Source organism: Calliphora vicina, chromosome 5 (genome assembly GCF_958450345.1).
Source record: "Calliphora vicina chromosome 5, idCalVici1.1, whole genome shotgun sequence".
NCBI lineage: Eukaryota > Metazoa > Arthropoda > Insecta > Diptera > Calliphoridae > Calliphora > Calliphora vicina.
Window position 1 is genome coordinate 73,237,913 of NC_088784.1, and position 23,485 is coordinate 73,261,397.

The 23,485-nt window shown below is 29.9% G+C and overlaps 1 protein-coding gene across 1 annotated transcript in view; it reads left to right on the top strand.

Moving 5' to 3' along the window:
* Nucleotides 1–23,485, top strand: part of Dh44-R2 (Diuretic hormone 44 receptor 2) — a 132,393-nt gene that overhangs the window by 105,633 nt on the left and 3,275 nt on the right. Inside the window, exons 9-12 of the mRNA XM_065513465.1 lie at nt 10,430–10,540; nt 10,896–11,081; nt 11,478–11,602; nt 20,751–20,801. Coding sequence (XP_065369537.1) covers nt 10,430–10,540; nt 10,896–11,081; nt 11,478–11,602; nt 20,751–20,801 — 473 coding nt within the window. The remainder of the gene's footprint in view (nt 1–10,429; nt 10,541–10,895; nt 11,082–11,477; nt 11,603–20,750; nt 20,802–23,485) is intronic.

Genomic DNA, 23,485 nt, shown 5'->3' on the forward strand with positions numbered 1-23,485 from the left:
TACTGTCTAAAAGGGCAACATTGATTTCTTCAGCAGTCAATGCAGAACTGTTGGGATTTAACATGTACACTAGGGTGGTCTTTATTTTTGACCTTTTCTTTGCACCCAAGGCCTAAAATTGTTTTTCGTCATCCAAAAACCAACTGCTGAACTTTTAAGCAAAAGCGGATAAAGTTTAGAGGTTGGACATTTTATTTGAAAAAAATTTAATGTTAAAAAAAAAATTCAATTTAATAAAACCAAAATTAATTCATGGAATTAAAATAAATTGGAAAACAAGATAATTCATATTGAATTTAAAGGCCCGATAGAACTTAAAATTATAAAAAATAACACAAAAATTTACATTTTAATCCAAAAAAAAAATAATGGTTTATTCGAAATTTTATACATGGTCCAATTTTTCAAGCATTGCTGGCCTTATGTCACGAATAACACACACAATATTGGCTTCCAAAGCATTAATTGTTGTTGGTTTATCAGCATAAACTAGTGTATTCACGTGAACCTACAAGAAATAATCGAGAGCTGTCAAATCGCATGACCTTGGAGGGCAATTGACAGATCCATTAATTGAAATCAAGATAACGCCATATTTTGAGTTGAATATATCTATGCTTGCGGGCGAAATATGGCATATGACGCCATCCTGTTGAAACCACATCCCGCCCAGCTCAATGTCATCCATATTTTCAAGCAAAAAATCATTGATGTGGTATCGATCTTCATTGCACTGTGGTTTCACATCGAATTTTTATGGCATAAATTCAAATAATCATGTCAGATCTTTTAATAATGGCATATAAATAAATTTAAACAAAAAATAGTCAATTGGACCACGCCCTCACTCTACGCCCACTTAATGGGAAGGTATCCAAACAGAACTATTTTTTTTATATATAAAAGAAAGTTATATACATTTTGTTTTATTTGATTTTTATTAATATTCAGATTTTTATTGATTTTTTTTAAAGAACCCACTCTATTAGTATATCATATTTGTGCCCGTTTGTTGTCCAATACGAAAGCATTTCGGTACGGGTAATCAAAAATTGTGCTAAATTAAAATGACAATTGTTGAAGTTTGCTGAAAAATGCTTGCGTAATATGAATATACAATCAAAATACACACTTTGGCGAACACTTTCACATTTAAACTTCCATGCAAGCTGGATTTGGGACCATAGTGCATTGACCGTAATGGGAGCTGAAGAAATAAGGTCCAATGATGCCATAATTTCTCTGGATGTAATTAGAGTCAGTAGGGTCTGTTGTGGATTGGTCTCACTCCAGATGCCACAATTTTGTTTATCAACAAACCCATTAAGCCAAAAGTTAGCCTCATCGCTGAATACAATTCAGAGCTAAAACAAGTAAGAAAGTATGGTCGGTCAAGTCCGACCATATAATACCCTACACTAAGTAAAAGAGCAAAAACATTTTTCTTTTAAAATTTCAATAATTTATATTTTTGAGTGATTTTCGGAAGTGGGCCTTATATGGGGGCTATGACCAATTATGGACCGATCACCATGAAATTAGGTCGTGTGATTTATGTCCATATGAAAGTTTACTATGTTGAATTTTGTGAGTATACCAACGATTTATGCACGTTAAAGTGATTTTCGGAAGCGGGTCTATATGAAAGCTATGACTAATTATGGACCGATCGTAACAAAATTTGGTGACATGAATTTTGTATATATAAAACTTATTTGGAGTGCAACTTGTGGATATACATTTATAAATTAAACATTTATTACCGATAAAGTCCAATTTCGGAAGGAAATTTGTATGGGGGCTAGGTCAAATAAAGGACCGATTTCAGCCAGTTTCAATAGGACCGATTTCAGCCCAAGGACCAAGGGACGAACGGACATCGTTTAATCGACTCAGAAAGTTTCAATAGGCTTGGTCCTTGGGCCGAAAAAATAATATGTACCAAATTTGATCGAAATATCTTCAAAATTGCGACCTGTACTCTGCGTACAAGGTTTGCATGGACAGCCAGCCGACCAGCCAGACGGACGGACATCGTTTAATCGACTCAGAAAGTGATTCTAAGTCGATCGGTATACTTTAAGGTGGGTGTTAGACTAATATTTTTTGGCGTTACAAACATATGCACAAACGCATAATACCCTCCCCACTATGGTGGTGTAGGGTATAAAAACCAGAGATTTGAGAAAATGGGGATATACTGATATAAAGAGCTAACCTAAAAATAGTTTGGCTCAACTCAACCACTAATACTCGAATCGATGACCCGCTTGAGAGAAAAAAGTGTCAAATTAGAGCACAGTTATATCACAGTGTTAAAAAAATGTAAAAACTATTTTGAATTTTTTCCAAAAACTTGTTGAAAATGTTGCTACTCTGACTCAAAACTCTAAACAATACAATGTGCAACACCTAAACGTTATCTGATTTTGCTGAAATTGCAAGCATTTAATTTTTAGATGGCGGAGAACATATTGGGAATATCGAAAATCAAACAAGTAAGAGAGCTATACTCGGCTGTGCTGAATCTTATATACCCTTCACCAAATTATACTTTAAAATTAATTTTTAAGGTAAACTAAATATAAAATTTTTTTCCAATTTTTTTTTAAATTTTTTAAAATTTTCCAAAAAAAATGATGAAAAAAAATTCGGGTTAAAAAATATTTTTCCCGATATTGACCCATTTCAGGTACAACTTACACCTTATATACATCGTTGCAAAGGTCTTTGAAATATCTATCATTTGATATCCATATTGTCTATATTAATGACTTAGTAATCGAGATATAGATCAAAAATAGGCCAAAAATCGAGGTTGTCCCGGTTTTTAGCTTATATCTCAGCCATTTGTGGGCCGATTTTGTCGATTTTAAATAGCCGGAAGAATTCGAGATATATTGATGTATGAATCATGTATGTAAGTTATTTGGGAATTTTTTCATTTATGTGGGGTCGCAAATGAAAAATGTAGAAATTACAAAATATAAGAATCACCCTAATTTACAAATCTTTTGTCTTTTAAGTTGTCAATATAGCTGGTGGAAAGTTCCATAATGAAATGAGTTCAAATACTTTACATTCTACAATCTTGAAACTTTAAGGCATCATATTTGAATTTGAATTCCCTTCGTATAAAACTCCCCGGTTCTACATACATATTCTCTGCTTACTATTCGCTAATACGGTTAACAAATCCACAAATGTATGCTTGTTCTTATTATTCATATAATTCATGTTGCATGTTAAATCCTCATACTTATGTCTACTTCATATGAATATAAATACATCCAGGCTCATCTGCTACTTTCACTTCCTCTGTATGCCAGCATTAAACATCTTGGCATCTGTATGTACTCGTATCATGTGCACGTGCCTTAGAGGGTTAATTTAATTTTTTCATGTATTGTGCGTTTTTCTCTCATGTTTTCTAATATTTTTTTCCTACTGCTAATGATGTTGCAAGCAGTTCCGTCGAGTAACCTCAAGGTTAAGATGAAAATCATGTTCATGCGACATCATAATATAGGTATAGGAACTATATTATAAAGTAAATGCTGCGGATGATAAATGATAAAATCAAAATTTAATAAATCATGCAAAATGTTGTCATTAAACTATTTATTTATGCAATATGGGTAATTTCATTTTTTTTTCGAACCAGGATGGATTTTTAACATCATTGATTTTACTTAAATTCAAAACAGGTATTTTATAGCTCTCTAAATGTGAAATTTTGTTGAAAAATTAGCTATGTTCACGATTGAATCCGTAATTCGATTTTAACGTCTTGGCTTTTCAAATTATTCGGTTTTATATTTACAGATATTTTATAAAAATTATATATCTTCTTAGCAAAAGGACATTAACAATTGGAAACATTTCTTTATCCTTGGATATATAAAAATGTAGATTTTGTTGAAAAATTAGCTATGTCGATCTAATCGATGTTAATTCGTATTTGTCTTATGAAAGAATTTGGTTTATATTTACAAATATTTTATAAAAATTACATATCTTCATAGGGATTCACATGGATTCAAAAGTTATGTTAGTTTTTCTATAACAACTTTTACGATTTCTACAAAAAGTAGTGCGAAATGAAGTAAAATTTGGAATAGAGAAAAATATTTTTTTAATTGTCTGTAGAGAATGGTATTAATCACAAAATATTATTTAAAAAATGCTGTTTTATACAAGATTTTCTATAAAAAATGCTGTTAATATGTACAGGATTTTTCGTATGAACAACAAATTTACTTATACACAAGATTTCCTATAAACACAACACGTTCTATAGTACATATTGGTTTACATAAGATTTTCTATTGGATATATTATGAAATTTGTTCCTATTCTAAAGAAAATATTGTTTCAGACGATACAATGTTATACAAGGTGGCACAAAAGTAATCCTCCTATCAGAAAATGCTATAAATTTTGCGATTGGCCCCTAATGTCAGTTCTGTTTTGACATTTGTGTAGTAAACACATGCGAAATACACGTAAATAAACAATGTTACGCTACACTGCTCCAGAGCGCGGAATATTGCTGACTATTTATTTGATCAATAAGGAAGATGATTTTTCATCAAAAATAATCATGAGTGATGAGGCCCATTTCCATCTTAGCGGGTACGTAAATAAGCAAAATTTACGCTTCTGAGGCACTGAAAATCCGTGTGAATGTTGAGCGCTACAGAGCAATGATCAACGAGTTCTTTTTGCCGCAACTTGATGAATTGGGATTGGAAAACATGTGGTTCCAACAGGACGGTTCCAACGGCACACACTGCACGTGACACAACCGATATGCTGAAGGATGCATTTCCCGGGCGCCTAATCTCCCGTTTTGGCGATTTGCACTGGCCAGCAAGATCGCCTGATTTGACCGCTCCAGACATCTTTTTGTGTGGCTTTTTGAAGTCGCGGGTTTATGTCAACAAGCCTCAGACTCTTGCAGCTCTTAAAGACAATATCCGTCAAGAATGTGAGGACCTATCGCCAGAAGTTTTGGCCAAAGTGATGGAAATTGCCATAAAAAGGGCTCAAATGACAATCAACTGTGGCGGCGGCCATTTACATGACATCATATTCTCGACTTGATGTAAAAAAATTTAAAAGACCAAATAAAAATAATCCACAAGAAGAATCAAAGTTTTTAATTTTTTTTTTAATTAGAGCCAAGAAGTTTACTTTTGGGCCACCTTGTACAACATAATCAAAAACTGTAAAAGGCATATCGTTAGCTTAGTACGCAAACGTGCCAATTCCCATTTTTTTAAATTTTACAGGAGAGACGTTAAATTTTTTTTTTTTCAATATTCTTTAGATCTGTAAACGCAGTTCTCTCCCATTTTTAGGGACTTAGCTCTTTTGATTTTTATGATTTTGTGTTTTTTGGCTGGACTTAGCACATTTTCTTATAATAAATTTTAATTTCTCGTTTTATTATTTTACAAATTTTTTTATATTATTTAAGTACATAACAAAAAACAGTCTTATTTCATTGCTGTAAAACAAAATAACTCAAAATCTTAAATAAATTAGTTTTTATACCCTTCACCTTAGTGAGAAGGGTATATATAAGTTTGTCATTCCGTTTGTAATTTCTACATTTTTCATTTCCGACCCTATAAAGTATATACTTCCTTATATATTGGATCCTTATAGATAGCGGAGTCGATTAGGCCATGTCCGTCTGTCTGTCTGTCTGTTGAAATCAATTTTCTGAAGACCCCTGATATCTTCGGGATCCAAATCTTCAATAATTCTATCAGACATGCTTTCGAGAAGTTTGCTATTTAAAATCAGCAAAATCGGTCCACAAATGGCTGAGATATGAGGAAAAAATAGGGACAACCTCGATTTTTGACCTATATCTGGATTACTAAGTCATTAATATAGACAATATGGATATCTAATGATAGATATTTCAAAGACCTTTTCAACGACGTATATAAGACCATAGTAGTTATACCTACAATGGGTCAAAATCGGAAAACATATTTTTTAATCCGAATTTTTTTTTCACCAAAAAAAAAATAAAATTTAAAAATAACAAATCGAAAATTTTTTTCCAAAAAATTAAAACAACTGAAAAAAAAAATTTGTTCACCTAAAAATATTTAATTTTTTTATTTTGAAGTATAATTTGGTGAAGGGTATATAAGATTCGGCACAGCCGAATATAGCTCTCTTAATTGTTTATTATTATTTCTTCGAAATTTATTCATATTTTTATTTTACAGTGAACTGTGTAACCATACTATAGTGATTATATCTAAGAATGTTAATCTTCAAATTAGTATTGAAAAAGTAGATTTAAATAGCATATTCAATGTTTTTTGCTGGACTTATTATTATTTTTATTTTTGTGGAGTTGGCACCATTGTGTATCCCTGAAAAATCAACAAACCTTATGTTTTACTATCTTTCAACATCAAAATCTTAATTTCAATCAAAAGTGGACTTGTAACGTTTGCATACTAAGCTAACGATATGATAGATAATTGATCAGCCTATGAAATGAGTGTTTGAAAGGGGTTCTACGCTTTTTAAGTACCTAATTATGGATTAGCAAAGTTGAAATTTGTGGAAAAATGAACTTTATGGAAGTAATAAAATATTTTTAAAAATTTTTTATTTTTTATGTTTCTTTTAAAGGTCTTTTATAATTTAAAATTATTCCAAAAAAGATTTAATTATATCCTACACCACAATAGTGGGGAGGGTATTATGCGTTTGTGCAGATGTTTGTAACGCCCAAAAAAAAAAATTAGTCTAACACACACCTTAAAGTATACCGATCGACTTAGAATCACTTTCTGAGTCGATTAAACGATGTCCGTCCGTCTGGTCGGCTGGCTGGCTTGCAGTCCATGTAAACTTTGTGCGCAGAATACAGGTCGCAATTTTGAAGATATTTCGATGAAATTTGTTACATATTATTTTTTCGACTCATGGACGGTCTATTTCATCTAGCCCCCATACAAATGTCCTCCCGAAATTGGACTTTATCAGTCATAAATGTTTTATTTATATATGTATCTACACAAATTCCGCTCCAAATAAGTTTTATATACACAAAATTCATGTCACCAAATTTTGTTACGATCGGTCCATAATTAATCATAGCTCCCATATACACCCGCTTCCGAAAATCACTTTAATGTGCATAAATCGCTTAAAAATTTTTGTACACACACAAAATTCAACATACTTAACTTTAATATAGACATAAATCACACGACCTAATTTCATGGTGATCGGTTCATAATTGGTCATAGCCCCATATAAGGCCCACTTCCGAAAATCACTCAAAAATATAAATTATTGAAATTTTAAAAGAAAAATGTTTTTGATGTTTTACTTAGTGTAGGCTATTATATGGTCGGGCTTGACCGACCATACTTCCTTACTTGCTTTTTTTTAAATTTATTTTCCAATTTTTTGTAAAATATTGATCTCAATTCGTAAAAGAAGGTATTTTAAGGTTATATGCCATAAATTTTCCAAAAATTCATGAAAAAACATTTTTGGAACCATGTTATTTTTAAAAATTTTACATCTACCAAAAATGGGACAAGGACGGGCTGCTGGAAATTTTTGCATTAAGTAAAGCAATAATCAAAGAATTTATTTTGAATAGAAGTTATATTTTTTATTTTCCATCAAAGTTGAGAAATATTAAAAAAATTGGATAGTTGGTCAATATTGATTTACCTGGACCAACACAAAGCAAACAGTAAATTATTTTTTTTTTAATATTTTCTTAATAAATAAATCTATCAATAGAAAGTAATGACAATCCGTTATCTAGTTATCTAAATGGTCTGTTTTTTTGAACACTAAAAATCAATCAACTTTGAAGGGCTATATCTTCTGAACAAAAAATCTGATTTTTTGGAGGCACATGAAATTGTTGATTCTTGTAACTTCATATGTTCTATAGCCGCCACTGTGCAACGTAGACCGTTATATTGGATTATACGTGACACATATGTAGCTCACCCCATATTCGACATTCTGCAAGATCGATTTGAAGGCATGGTCATCTTACGTTGGGGATATATGAATTAGTCACTGGTCTATGTAAATAATAGGGTATTCAATCGGTTAACCGTTAATCGGTTAACCGATTAATTTTTGTCGGTTAACTGTTCGAATAATTCAAAACTGCCCATTTTCAAATAATGAATAAACCGATTAATTTGTGTCGGTTAACCGATTAACCGAAATTTCTTTTTTTTGCTCTTTAACATATTTGTTTTGTTTTTAATTTTCCATTTTAATTCAAATACAAATTTCAAAGTAAAATTACATACATTCAAGAAATATGTTTAGTGAGTAAATAACTGATATATTTAATTTAGATGTAATTGTCGGATGAGAAAATGATAATAGACGAAATTGGAGACACTACTGAAACGAGTTTTTATCAGAACTTATCGAAATTATTAAAAGTGTTTAAAATCTAAAAAGTCCAAAAAGGACTCCAATGGTATAAAAGAGGATTTTATATGCTTAGAAAAAACTAAAAAAAATAACTGACAAATTGGATATTCTTTATCATGTCTTATTTTCGATTTCTCCAACACTGAAGCGTTTATTTCAGTGAGAGTTTTCTTCCACAAAAATAATGCTTTATGAGCATACGAAATTCACGTTTTTCCATTTTCTCCTCAAGTCACGAGGTAGTCCGCTATCAATGTCTGTCAAACACAAAATAAATGACGGAGCTTGTTCAAATTTTAACAGGAGTCAACTGACAGATGCCTGTTGACAGGAGCGGTGCTGCTTTTTCAGTTATGAGCCTGGCAATTTAAAAAATTATTAAAACTCCTAAAAACTTGAAAGAATCATAAAATATGGACATAAGACAATATTTTGTTTTCATTTTACACAATTTGTATTTTCTATATTGCTTCTGTTTTCACAAATACGTAAACCAATTCAACATCTTTATTAAATCAAATAAAATTGTTTTAAAATAAAGTCGACTTTAACAAAAATTAACTTTAAAATTTCTTTCATAGTTAGGGTGAATGTTTTTTTAAATAATAAAACAACCTTTTAAATTATATTTGAATTTCGTTTAATGGTACGAAATCTATATAAATAAACATCAAATGTCGTTCGTTGGTAATTGCATCAGTAGCGAACGGCCGTACCGATTTAAAGAAATTTTTTTTTAAATGTTGCTCATAGTCCAACTTAGGTTTTTACGGAAGGAAAAAAAAACACGCCCACTTTTACGTCTACTTTTTTCGATTTATCTAAAATAGCAGAACTCCTGGACCGATTTAATTAAATTTTTTTAATGTTCGCAATAGTCCGCAAAAGTTTTTATAGAAATAAAAATTGTCCACGTCCACTAATACGCCCACTTATTAAATACACCTGCAAAATACATCGATCTGTGATTACTCATATTTCAGACCAAAATTCGATTAATTATATTAAAACTCACAATATCTAAAATCGCTAATAACTTGGTCAATAAGCGTTTAATCAAGAAAAGGAGCTCGATTTGTGATCACTCATATTTCTGGCCAAAAATAGATTTTTTTATATAAAAACTCAAAATATCTAAATTCGATGGACGATCAAGAAGTAAAAAATCGTATAGCAGAAACGCATTATACGGAAAATTCTAAGAAATTTTCCACAAGAAACCATAGGACTAAAATGAAATCCTATCTTGTGCATTTTATCTTTTATCCAATGATATTTCAATACATATTTTTTTTAATAGTTTTTTTATTGGATAAAAGACGAAATGCGCAAGATAGGATTTGATTTTAGACCTACGGTTTCTTGGGGAAAATTTCTTAGAATTTTCCGTAGAATGCGTTTCTGCTATACGATTTTTTACTTTTTGATCGTCCATACAAATCGACCCGGCCTAATGTAAATTGTTTTACATGTATTTTGTTGTTGCAAGACTTAGGATTTTGACAACAAACTTAGGTTCTTTGTCTCTCAGTAGCACTTCTATGTGTATTTTATTCTGTGGCCTATATTTTTAACTATTTTTACCCATTTCAAAACGCTTCTCACAAATTCACAAATTGAACGCAAGCTTTTTTTAATTTGGACAGAACAACGTCTGTCGGGTCAGCTAGTTTAAAATAATAGTCAACTTTATGGGCTTAAAATCGACTTTAAGTCTTTTGTATTTGAAATTCAAATAAAGCTTCGTTTGGAGAAAAAATAGTAATAATTTTGTCTATGTACAGTTTAAGTAGAAATTCATTCCGTTATGAAATTTGTTTTGGTGATTTTCGATAGAAAAATAAATTCTTTGTCCTTAAGAGAATTCAAAAAAAACTCTTTTAAATGTCACAAACACCCCATACGTATGATTAATATTAACCAATTTTTTTAAAGCAATATTAAGTATACGCCCTCCATTTATTTTTTCTAGTTGGATATTGAATGTTCCTGGATGCGTGAATCTCACATTGACTGGATATTTCAAGGACCTGCCTCGTTGGTTTTAACACTTAATTTAATATTTCTAATACGCATTATGTGGGTAAGTTTAAAACTAAAAAAAAATCTTTGCACACGCCATCATTTTCTTACATTGTTTTACTTACACAATTTCCTACTTTCCTAACAATTAAATATTTATTAACACCCTTTTTTGTGAGCTAACATAAAACGGCAAAACTTCCTTTTAAAATCCCCTGAATTACACTGAAAGAGTTTTATACTCAAAATAGAAAAAATCACTTTAGTTTAAGTTGTTTTATCTGTTTTGCAGCCGGATATGAAAAGTATCTGTGAGGTTTAAGCTCTTTTCTTGCTTATATCCGGTTGGGTTTTGTAACATGTTTAGGATCTTAATGTTTTTTTATTTCTTTCTCTCTTTTTGTGTTTCTTTGCAGGTGCTTATAACGAAATTACGTTCTGCCAATACCTTGGAGACAAGACAATATCATAAAGCCTCGAAAGCTTTATTGGTATTGATACCATTGTTTGGCATCACATACCTTTTGGTATTGGTTGGACCGGAACAGGGCATTAGTCGTAATTTATTTGAAATTACAAGAGCCTTCTTAATAAGTACCCAAGTAAGTATTATGAAAAAAACGTTGAATCAGTATAGAGTGATTACAGTAAAAATTGGCATGAAAAGTTTTAGAAGATTTAAGAAACTGATTTAAATAAAATACAGAAAGTACGAGAAGACTCAAAAAGTATTCCAAAGAATTCAAATATTAATGTTGACAACGTTTTTTGTTCCTAAAACCAAGATGATTTTCTCTCTGAGAAGCCCATCTCAAAGAGGAGATTCTTTGGATACATCGCTAATATCATATTGTTTAAATTCATTCCAGCTTTTACTGTATTTCAACACTTCAATACTATTAATTTCCCCCTCTTCATTGGAATTTATTCATTGCTGAGATTAGTTTAATTGTTGCATAATGAATGTGTTTCCGTTTTATTTTTATTTCCCATTCTAGGGTTTTTTCGTTTCCTTATTCTTTTGCTTTCTCAACTCAGAGGTACGTCAAACGCTGCGTCATCGTGTAGTCAGATGGCGTGACAATCGCAACCTGAGACGTGGAAATTCTCAAAGGAATCGCAGGTAATATTGCTTCATCTTCCTCCCATTAAAGAGAGTTAGTATCCTTAGTTAAGTTGGGTTTATTTATTTTTTTTTTGTTAATTTGTTTCCTTTTCTTATTGTTTTCATTTCTTGGTCATTTTATAAATTTAATTCATGTACGTATGTATGTATTTATAAACAAAATGTTTAAATTAGCTTGTTTGTGTTATTTTTTATACCCTTCAGCTTCGTGAGAAGGGTATATATAAGTTTGTCATTCCGTTTGTAATTTCTACATTTTTCATTTCCGACCCTATAAAGTATATATATTCTGGATCCTTATAGATAGCGGAGTCGATTAAGCCATGTCCGTCTGTCTGTCTGTCTGTCTGTCTGTCTGTCTGTCTGTCTGTCTGTCTGTCTGTCTGTCTGTCTGTCTGTCTGTCTGTCTGTCTGTCTGTCTGTCTGTCTGTCTGTCTGTCTGTCTGTCTGTCTGTCTGTCTGTCTGTCTGTCTGTCTGTCTGTCTGTCTGTCTGTCTGTCTGTCTGTCTGTCTGTCTGTCTGTCTGTCTGTCTGTCTGTCTGTCTGTCTGTCTGTCTGTCTGTCTGTCTGTCTGTCTGTCTGTCTGTCTGTCTGTCTGTCTGTCTGTCTGTCTGTCTGTCTGTCTGTCTGTCTGTCTGTCTGTCTGTCTGTCTGTCTGTCTGTCTGTCTGTCTGTCTGTCTGTCTGTCTGTCTGTCTGTCTGTCTGTCTGTCTGTCTGTCTGTCTGTCTGTCTGTCTGTCTGTCTGTCTGTCTGTCTGTCTGTCTGTCTGTCTGTCTGTCTGTCTGTCTGTCTGTCTGTCTGTCTGTCTGTCTGTCTGTCTGTCTGTCTGTCTGTCTGTCTGTCTGTCTGTCTGTCTGTCTGTCTGTCTGTCTGTCTGTCTGTCTGTCTGTCTGTCTGTCCGTCTGTCTGTCTGTCTGTCTGTTGAAATCAATTTTCTGAAGGCCCCAGATATCTCCGGGATCCAAATCTTCAACAATTCTGTCAGACATACTTTCGAGAATTTTGCTATTTAAAATCAGCAAAATCCGTCCATAAATAACGGAGATATGAGCAAAAATCCGAGACAACCTCTGAAAATTTCATCAAAAAACACAATGTATTGCATGCTTTGACAAAAAAACAACAAAACGTATGTTTGTATGTGCAAGTTTTGTGTATTTTGTTTTTTTTTTTGTGTTTTGTTTCTTTTGGCGTTGTTGTTGTTTTTTATACAACTAAACGTTTGTTTGGTTGTGTGTTGGTTTTTTTTACAAAAAAGCAACAAATCGTATGTTTGGATGTGCATGCGTTGCGTATTTTGTTTTTCTTTTGTGTTTTGTTTCTTTTGGCGTTGTTGTTTTTTATACAATTAAACGTATGTTTGGATGTGTGTTGGTTTCATTGGCTTGTGTATTTTGTTTTTTCTTTTGGTGTTTTGTTTCGTTTGGCGTTGTTGTTGTTTTTTGTGTTCTTGATAAATTTAGGATGCTGTACGCTGAAAGTGGGCAATGTACATACATATATACTACTTATAAAAAATAATAATGCATCTGCAACAAAGGTGATGGGTATATAAGATTCGGCATAGCCGAATATAGCACTTTTACTTGTTTAATTTGAAATCTAACCGCCTTTTTTAATATAAAAGTAAGTTATTTTTGTGTTGTGTTTATTTTTGTTTTGGTTTTTTTTTAGGTTTCTGTTGTTCTGTTGCTATTGTTCAGTTTTTTTTTTGTTAATTCAGTTAATTTCTAATCTAATGTTTATTCAAATTGTATTGTATTGTTGTTTGTTTGTAATTTAATGTTGAACCAATCCCTAGAGCGGCGGAAGGGGGGTGGTAATTTTTTTTCATTTCAAATGTGTGCATTAGGTTGGTCCTTATTTTTCAGTTTTTGGATTTTCGATGCTGCCAAAATCTAAAATGCTGAAAATTTGGGCAAAATTGGATAATAGTTTTTGTATTTCATTTACAAATAGATGCTTAAATATAAACTAGAGTTCTAACTTTGATGAATTGCACAAATTGACCACAGATTATCATTTTATTGGATGACTTGAAAATGCTGGATTTACAATAGATGGCGTATCTTTTAAAGTTGTTTTTGTTTTTAATAACTTATATGTAAACAACATTTTTTTTTTGCTTCGAAATTGTCGATTTTTGTGCCAACAAAGCGCCATATGCGGGAAGTTTAGCTTTACTTCTTTAATTTGAAAAAAAAGTGCCACAAAGACAAAGATCGCCCAGATCAGCCGAAAACGTTTGAAGAACAAGAATTGAAGACATTACTCTATGAAGATTGTTGTAAAATTCAACAAGAACTTGCAAAATCATTGCGAACTACTCAAGCAGCAATTTCAAAAAATTTGAAAAAGGTTTTAATAACAATTTTTTTCAATATAACATTTTTGAAATATATTGAAAAATATTGCAACTTCGACTGAAAACTCGTAATAAAACGTTATCCGATTTTGCTCAAAAGTCTATAATAGAATTCATAAATGTGGGGAACATTTTTTTTTGAGCATGGAAAATCATGCTCTAAAGTTAAGCAGTATCAAATGAATCAGCAAACCAATTTAAATTATTGTGAATGATCTTAAAAAATATATTTAGTTATTTTATTTTTCCACATAGTCTCCTTTGAGCTCTATGTACTTTGTACAATGTTTCTCCAATTTTTGTATTCATTCCAAAGAATAAGATTTGTTCAATAAAATAGGTATTTTTTGTGAGATGATTTCATCGTTGAAGTCAAATCTCCGCCGAGTTATTTCTTCAGGTTTAGAAACATGAAATAGTCACTCGGGGTTAAATCTGTGAGCAAACGAGGCAGCCATCTTTCGGAAAGCATTATATACACAAGTAATCATTCAAAATTGGCTTCCTAAGCATGGCTCAATTTCGAACTATATCCGATCATCCAACACCATTTCGTAACTTTTTCAATTTTTTTCGGGTATAGTGACCTCAACTGGGCGTACGGAACGTTCTGCATTTTCCGTGCTTGTACGGCCACAACTTTTGTACCATTGAAATTGATGGTGCAGAGTTTATATAGTGTATATCAAGCTTAGCCTTGGTTTGAGTGAGGTTTTTTCCACATAAAATAAGGCTTAATGAGCACACTAAATTCACTTTTTTGTATTTTCTCTTCAAGTCAAGCGGTAGTACGCTATCAATGGCTGTCAAACACTAACTAAATGACGCAGCTTGTTGAAGTTTTGACAAGAGTCAACTGACAGATGCCTGTTGACAGTAGATTCGTTGCCCTTTCAGTTAAGAGCCGGGAAATTCAAAATTCCTTTTACAATCATTAACATTTTTTGAATTCAAATTCAATACAAAACAGCTTAAAACAGGAATTGAATGCTTAAATTATTCTTTAATTCAAATCATTTACAAAAAGGCTTAAGCAATTTTTTTTCAATTCATTTTGCAAATGATCAAACGCAAAACAAAACTGAGTGAAGAAAAATATTTTAATTTAATTTGTATTAGATTTGAATAAACAAAAATTTAATCAATCAAAATATGAATGAATTCTGTAATGAATTAATTCCATTTTTAAATGAACGAATGAATTCTATTTAAATAGAAGCCTATATATTAAGCTAAAGAATTAGATGAATGAATTATTATGAATGGAATGAAATGCTGATTCTTTTTAATTCCTAATAACTTTTTAATGTTAGAATTAAGCTCAAATTGTATTAATTTGTTCGAAGCTCTGTATAGAAGAAACCATTTTTGAAATAAAAAAATAAATGTTTTTTGTTATATATAAAAATGGGCACTCCTAATATACACACATACAAACATAAATATATGTGTATGTGTATTAGAGTAGGTGGCCCAAAATATCCCAGAAGTACTAGGAGACTGTCTCGATCTAGTGAATTTACCTATAATGACAACTAGTTACATAACTATCTACGTAAGTAGTTATTTTAACCTTTTGGATTACAATGAGACTGTCTGATAGCTGGTCCAAAATAGTCAAGGCATTGGATTCACATACCTGTTACATAGAGTTAGTTACCTTACTAGCTTCCTACATAACTAGTTATTTTAACATATACGGTTGCTAATTGTTCTAAAATAGTCTCTTAAAAAGACATCTCATAGACAGTCAAATATCCGATTGCTTGTAAACAAACCCTACTACGACAACTCTCCAAAATATTAATTCTGGTGGTTAAAATAACTACTTTTTAAAGAGCAGTAATAAACGTTTAAAGTGACTACACTCAAGATTACTTAGAGACACTTAAGTGACAATTGATTTCTCCATAGATTACCTGGATATATAATGAAACCAATTGACTTCTCTCTGCACTACAAATAGCACATACTTTTCAAATGACCCAACATATATAAATTGAAGTCAGACAAGTGATCAGACAATTACTGTCTATAAGGGATATACATTGACTACTTGCTTAACTGCTGGAATGTTATTTTGTTTGGAGATTTTTAATAAATTTTGAAATGTTTTCACATGACTTAATTTGATTTTTATTTACGTATATACTACATGTGTATATTAGGGTGGCCCTTAATAAACGAAAGTTGGATTTTGGCCATTCTCACCCTCCAGTTTGGTGAACATTAGCAAAAAAATCATCCTGAAAAAATTTTAGGTAAATCGGTTGGGGTTAAGACGTGCCGCAAGCCCTCTGAAGTTTTGAGATGCATTTACAAGGGGAAAAAATGCATTTTTTTCAGTTTTTGTAAAAATTTTGCCATTAAAAAATTACTTTTGTAATTTAATTTAAAAGAATCGAAATGTGTACGTAATTGTCGTTCTAATGAGACATAAAAAACAGAAATCGGTCAAAAAATGTTAAAGTTATTAAAAATTCGCCAGGCCATTAACGTGTCTCAGGCCACTAGAACATGAAATGTAGGAACAAAATTAACATATTTTGATAAATATTAAAATAAAAGCTCATTTTTACTTAAAATATGTCCATATTTACTTGTATATGAGTTTTTGTCTTCGTAGGATACCGTTAACCTATTCTTAGGTATGAACAAAAAAATTTAATTTTTTTAACGGCAGTTTCAAAACTCCATTTTCAAATTTTTAAAAATTTTGTTAAACAAATTTCAGAATTTTTTGATCATCTCATTGGGATTTATTAAGAGTATAATAGGGAATAACAATGTGAAAAAATTATGAAAATATCTCTTATAGTTTTTCCGTACCTGCGATTTAAATTTTGAAATTTTCGAGAAAAACCAATTATTTGGCAATTTTTAGGCCAATGAGCTCTATTTCCTTACTCTTATGAATTTTAAGTAAAACCTATTCAGAATATTATAGTCCAGATAATTCAAAATATACTCTGTCTTAACCCCAACCGATTTACCTAAAATTTTTTCAGGATGATTTTTTTACTAATGTTCACCAAACTGGGGGGTGAGAATGGCCAAAATCCAACTTTCGTTTATTAAGGGCCACCCTAGTGTATATGTATTTAAAGGCAAATCAATTTTTTTACATTTTACAATAAAAACAATTCATGATGTAACACGGCTAAACAAAACAAAAACAACAGATTATTGGTTAAATTTATTGTGGTTCGAAGTTATGTAAAATTATTTAAATTTCGATTCAAGCTAAATCCTTGAATGTTTAAAGAAGAATTTTAAATTATTTAATTAAAAGCATGAAATACTATTTAGAAATAAGTTAATGATAGAGATGTATACAATAGGGCGGACCTTACAATGGAGATTTTCGATGCTCCCAAATCAAATACTGAAAATTGTGTCAAAATCGAATAACATTGCACACTTTATTTGAAGTTTTGAGTAAGGTAAAAAATTAAAAATTATTTATTGAAAAACAATTTATTTAAAACTAGTTTTTCTATCATAGATGTTTTAATATAAAAATTTTTTGGCATTGTAATTTTAAATCATAAAATTTCAAGCATATCTCAAATTCGAAATTTTACATTTTCAAAAAATAAAAAAGAAATGTCTTCAATAAAAGCTAAATACACAGAAAAAACTATTTCTTAAACCGTTTCAATTCAAATATATATCACATATTGAATTGGTTTCAATTATTTTATAATTGAATCAAGTATTCATGTGCTCCAAAACAAAATTTTCTGATATTTTCTATCGAATTTTGAGTTTTGAATTTGATAATTTAGACAATTGAATACACAATTTTTGTTATTGGATGAATTTCAAATATAAAAATTATTGAATAGATAATTTTCGTAATTGAAAACACATTTTTGTTATTTTTTGTGTTTTCAATTACGAAAATTATCTATTCAATAATTTTTGTACTTAATGCTGGGTCTATACTTGACAAATATTTATCATAACAATTAATGACGTTTGTTGCCAAGACAAAGTTTGACGTTTATCATGATACAAATTTATCATTTATAGACAGGGGGTAAAGTTCAACCAATAACGAAAATTGTATATTCAATTGTCAAAATTATCAAATTCAAAACTAAAAATTCAATAGAAAATATCAGAAAATTTTGTTTTTGAGCACAGGAACACTTAATTCAATTATGAAAAAAATGAAACCAGTTCAATATGTGATAAATGTTTGAATTGAAATATAATTTTTTCTGTATAAGGAATGTAAATACCAATTTTAGCATTTCTATAAATTTTGGATTAGCGTAGGAACAGTTTTGAAATTAAATTAAATTGTTTCTTTTGATAGCTAAATTACAATTTTGTAATTTTAAATATCTAATACATTGTTAATCCTTTTAAAGTATTTATTAGAATTGAAAACATTTTTTTTAATTTTTAAATTTCATTGAAAAAAATTCTGAAAATGTAAAATTTGTGATTTGAGATATCCATTAATGTTTATGATTTTTTGCGTCAGAAAATTTTTATATTTAATAGAGTTAATTTCAAAAATTTGATTTGCGGGTATCATAATTTTTCAGAAGGTTTTTGCGTAAATAAAAATAATCGCGTCCTTTTTTTTGAAAATGTACACTCCTTGTGATGGTTCAACGCAATGATGACGATTCTGCATCAAAAAATAATACAATTGATGTTTTTTGAATCCTTAAAAATAGTTCCAAAAACCCACAACAGGGGGCATAAATCTCATAAAAAAATAGAATTTTAGTTTTTTTAAACATGATCGATGATAACACATTTTAAGCTTAGCAAAACGGCACCAATATTTAATTTCTATCACTAACCATTAAAAAGTTATTAGCAGGGCAACCAAAAATATGCTCTAAAAAAAGTGTTTTATGCGCATAAAATATGCACTTAAAAATGAAAAATATGCTCTTAAAATATAAAAAATATGCACTTAAAAATAGTTGGTTGTTGTTTGATTTCAATGTTTTTTTTTTAAAATAATATAAGAAGTAAATAAAAGTTTGTTTAGTAATTAGTTGCATAATATTGTAGGGAGAGGATATCAAGAATTTCTTTAAAATCTACTTTATTATCATTTGAATTATGTTTCGAAATCACTAGAGAGCGTTTGTAATTGTTTGGTAAAAAATTGCATTGGATTTTGGAGCATTCATCATATATGAAGATTAACATCTAAATTTGATTTCCAAAATTTAAACAGAATTATCATAAAGCCTTACAATAGTAAAATGATTTGTTTTCTTTAAAACTGCGGAAAAATAAAAAAACATTTTTTGCATTTTTATTACTGGAACTCAAAATACCGTGACATTTTCTATGTTTTTTTCCTTTCTCATCAATTGATTGTTTTTTTAATGATTTCCTAATATCTTTGTTACAATTTGTGTAAATCTATCAACGTGCTTTGAACGTGATATTTTCGATAGATCTTAATTTGCTGAAAAGTTGTTTAATTTTGCATTAGTGGTAAACTGTTAATGCCCAACTATAACTGTCTCAAGCCACCTTAAGTTTTTTTTTTTAAATGTATCCAACATTTTGTTAAGATTTTACTATTTGTTAGATTTTGATATTTGTGTGTAATATTTTTAATTTAATTCAAATATAACTAAGATCCCTTAAGTCAATGAAAATTTAATGAAGATAAGTCGATTACGGGTACTCTAATTTTTTCTTTAAGTAGCTTAGGCAAATTATCATTGGACCTTAACAAAATTGTAAAATATAAAAATGAAAAATTACAATACAAGCAATAAAATTATATTTAGAAAACAAAATAATGAAAATAAAGAAATTATGCCACAAAAATATGCAGTTATGAGTTAAATATACAAAAATATGCTATAAAACGCAATATATGCAAAAATATGCAGTAAAGAGCAAAATATGCAAAAATATGCACTAACAAATCGATGCCAAAATTCTTATAATTGTCTGAAACGGATAAATAACTAACTCATATGTTTATACGATGCACAGCAAAAAATATGATATTGCATATTTTTGGTTGCCCTGGTTATTAGGCTTCAAAGTTATTTATTTAACAAGAAAATAATAATTTGTAAAAAAAAGTTTAGAAATTTTTTCATTAGTTTGCCTTAACAAAACATTTTTAAAGCCACATAACTTTTTAACAGGTTGTGCTGGAAAGGAAATATTGGTACCATTTTGATAAGCTTAAAATGCCTTTTCGTCGTGCACAACATCAATTGTATTAATTTTTCATGCAGAATCGACTGGTGAAATCAGATTTGCAATATATTCAAACGTTTTTGATCTACAGAAAAATATGATCAAAATCCGCGTTTTTAGGTGTGTTGAACCACTACAAGGAGTGAAAATTTTCCAAAAAAAAATGACGCCATTATTTTTATTTACGCAAAAACCTTCAGAAAAATTATGTTACCCGAAAAACAAATGAAGTGACGAACTCTAATATTTAAAAATTTTTGGGTGAATGAAATATATGTAAAAGCTATTTTTAATTTAAATTATTTCCACATTTAAGTAGTTTGTTTGCAAACTTGGACTCAAAACTTGAAATGTGCAAACTCTAAACGTTATTATATTTTGCTTAAATTTTTGTACACGCTAGTGTTCAAGCTTCTTAACTTTTGCGAAATATAATAAAATAACTTTTGAAATAACAAGAATTTATTACATGCATGACACATACTTACTTAGGATATCTGCTTTAAATTACTAATTAAAAAAATTCTTTAGTAAATTATTATAATTTGTATTTTTCTTTGGTTTTCTCTCTATTACAGACATCGTTTATCCAAAGACTATTCACAAAGATCAAGAACTGAAAGTTTACGGTAGGTACTTTTAACTGCTTGCAATAAATTACACAAATTTTACATTATAATAAACACACAAATTACACTTTGTACATATCGCTCATTTGCTGCAACAATGTCATAATTCGAAAAACCCAAATTTAGTCCTAATTTCATAATCTATTGTCTATTACTTTCAATCACGTATTATTTTAGTTGTGCTTTGCCCTTTGTGTGTTCATATTAAAGTTTTAACCAGATGTTATTGACCAAAATGGGACCATAATATTAGTTTCCTTAAAAAATTAAATTTTTTGAGTTATAACGACGATCCAGCAAATGAGCGATATGTAAATGTAAAACGAATGTATATAAAACATAAATATTCATTATTTTCTTTATTTTAAAATATAACTTCACAAAGTAACTACATACTACAGCTGTTTTTACACTTACTCTATGTGATACTTTGTGCTCTTCCTTTTCCTCTTGTACTCGCACTCTTCCTTTTTCTATTTCTTTAACAAAATTTGTTTCTCTGTTTAATCACTAGCTTAGTTTTTGTTGCTTTTATTGTAGCTTTATTAGTAGACAATGCAAACAACAAATGCACCGTATTTGTATCGTTTTCTCATTCTCACTATCATGATTACTCTCACTCACATTTACTCATACAAAATTCCTGCATTCAACCAATACATATTTACACACAATACAATATCAAACATGGCGAATGAAGTCTTGTTTTTATTGTTGTACAACAACAAAAAAATAGTTGTTGCACTTGTTGTTCGTATTTCCCATTTTATTATTTATGTCTGGATGTATGTGACATTCATTGTTAGTTGTTGTTTTGTTTCTTTTGAGTTACATAGTAGATTGTATATTGTTGCATTGTGTATTCCGTAACAGTTGTTTTGAGGAAGACGTTGTACAAAATGTCATAATATTACAAATTATGAATAAAGTTTTCTTGAATGAAAATTGTTTAGCAAACTAAGTTTATTATACGCTACAATGGGTCAAGAATGCTATTCCCATTCGTGGATTTAGAGTTATGAAAGGACAAATTTATATACAAATGCACAGAGGTTTAGAAATATTTTATTTTGGAAATAATCGGAAGTTTCTGAATATTTGGAGACATTTTAAGGTGTTTCTAAGATGACTTGTATTTACATGGTTTCGTAGTTGGAATCAGAGCTATTGGGTGGCCTCCAAAATGGTCACTTTGGACATACAAAATTTAAAAAAAATACCAAAAATAAATTTTTTCTCGAATTTTTTTATTGTACTTTCAAAATTTCGAAATAAGGCAATTTTTAGAGTCTCCAGGGACAGATATTTTGTACAATTATTTGGTATTAATGAAAACTTCAGAACAGGGATGCCCAAAGCTAAAACTGTATTTGTGTTGGTGATCGAAAGAGAACTCCATTGAAAGAAAAGTTTAGTGAACTAAAAAAAAATGTCAGTACTTATAAGACTTTATTTGTTAACAATATTGAAGTCAACCGTCTTAACAGTCAAATTGTCTGCTATATATTATAATAGCTCAATAATTAAGAGTTCGATTTTAATAATTTTGGGCAAATTTATATTAATAAAGTACATTTTTTTGATTATTTTATTATGTTATTTTGATTAAAATCTGAAAAAATTGTACACAGAAGTAAATTATGACAAAAAACACAACAACACTTTAATGATTTTTTTAAAGTTCAAAATATATTAAACAATCCAAATATTTATTTCAGTGGTCATGAACAAATATCAATACACCGCTTAGCATGTGCATTCGTCGCTGTCTCAGTGACGACTTAACAAAAGAGAATAAGTGTGTGGTTAGCTTGCACAATTATGCTATCATATGGGCATCAATGCTTTAGAAATTGAATGGGTTGATTATTTTTGCCTGTGTCTTTACTTAATTATCAAAGTTCCTATAACTGGGAAAAGATGCTCTAAAAATTTAGTTTTTTCAAAAATGTTTGTGTTTGCCTGTGTTTGATTTAGAGTGTTATATTTTATTTACTATTGATTTATTTAAATTACATATAAGGCCATACAAAAATTATATTGTTTTTATAATCAGGGCTTTGCGTTTTTAGAAATTTTTAGATAAATCTAAAATTTTTCTTCAAAATTTTCCAAGTTACGATAGATTGAGGTATGAGGGGGTATGTTTCCTTAAATGAGCAAATTTTAATTTAACACATATTTACTTTATGACATCTTTCAGAAATATAGACAAAAAGTATGTGAGCCAGTATCAGAGGAATATGAAGAATTTTTCGGGAAAAAACACCATTTAGCATGTTTCTAATTTGGATGCTTGTAACTTTATATAGGGTATATTAACCCTCCGTTAGTCGCAATCATGTTAAAATGAGACTAGTCGCAATGTATCAAATTGATATCAATAAAAAAGGTGCGTTTGAAAAAAAGCTCTTCACTTTTTATTTCGAAAACATAAAAACAATAATAAATGCAATGTATTTAAAAGAGTAATACACAAGAAATTGCAGTCAAAATATTATTTTATCAAAAAATAGCTTAAAGTTTAGGGTGATTAAAAAAATTTACAATAAAAAAATTTTTGCCTGTATCAACCAGATCAGTTGCGAGTAACGGAGGGTTAATTTTATATTAGTATATTATCAGAAATAGAACTGAAATTTTTAAAAAAATTTCTAACAGTAGGTGGTCCTGAATACCAAAAA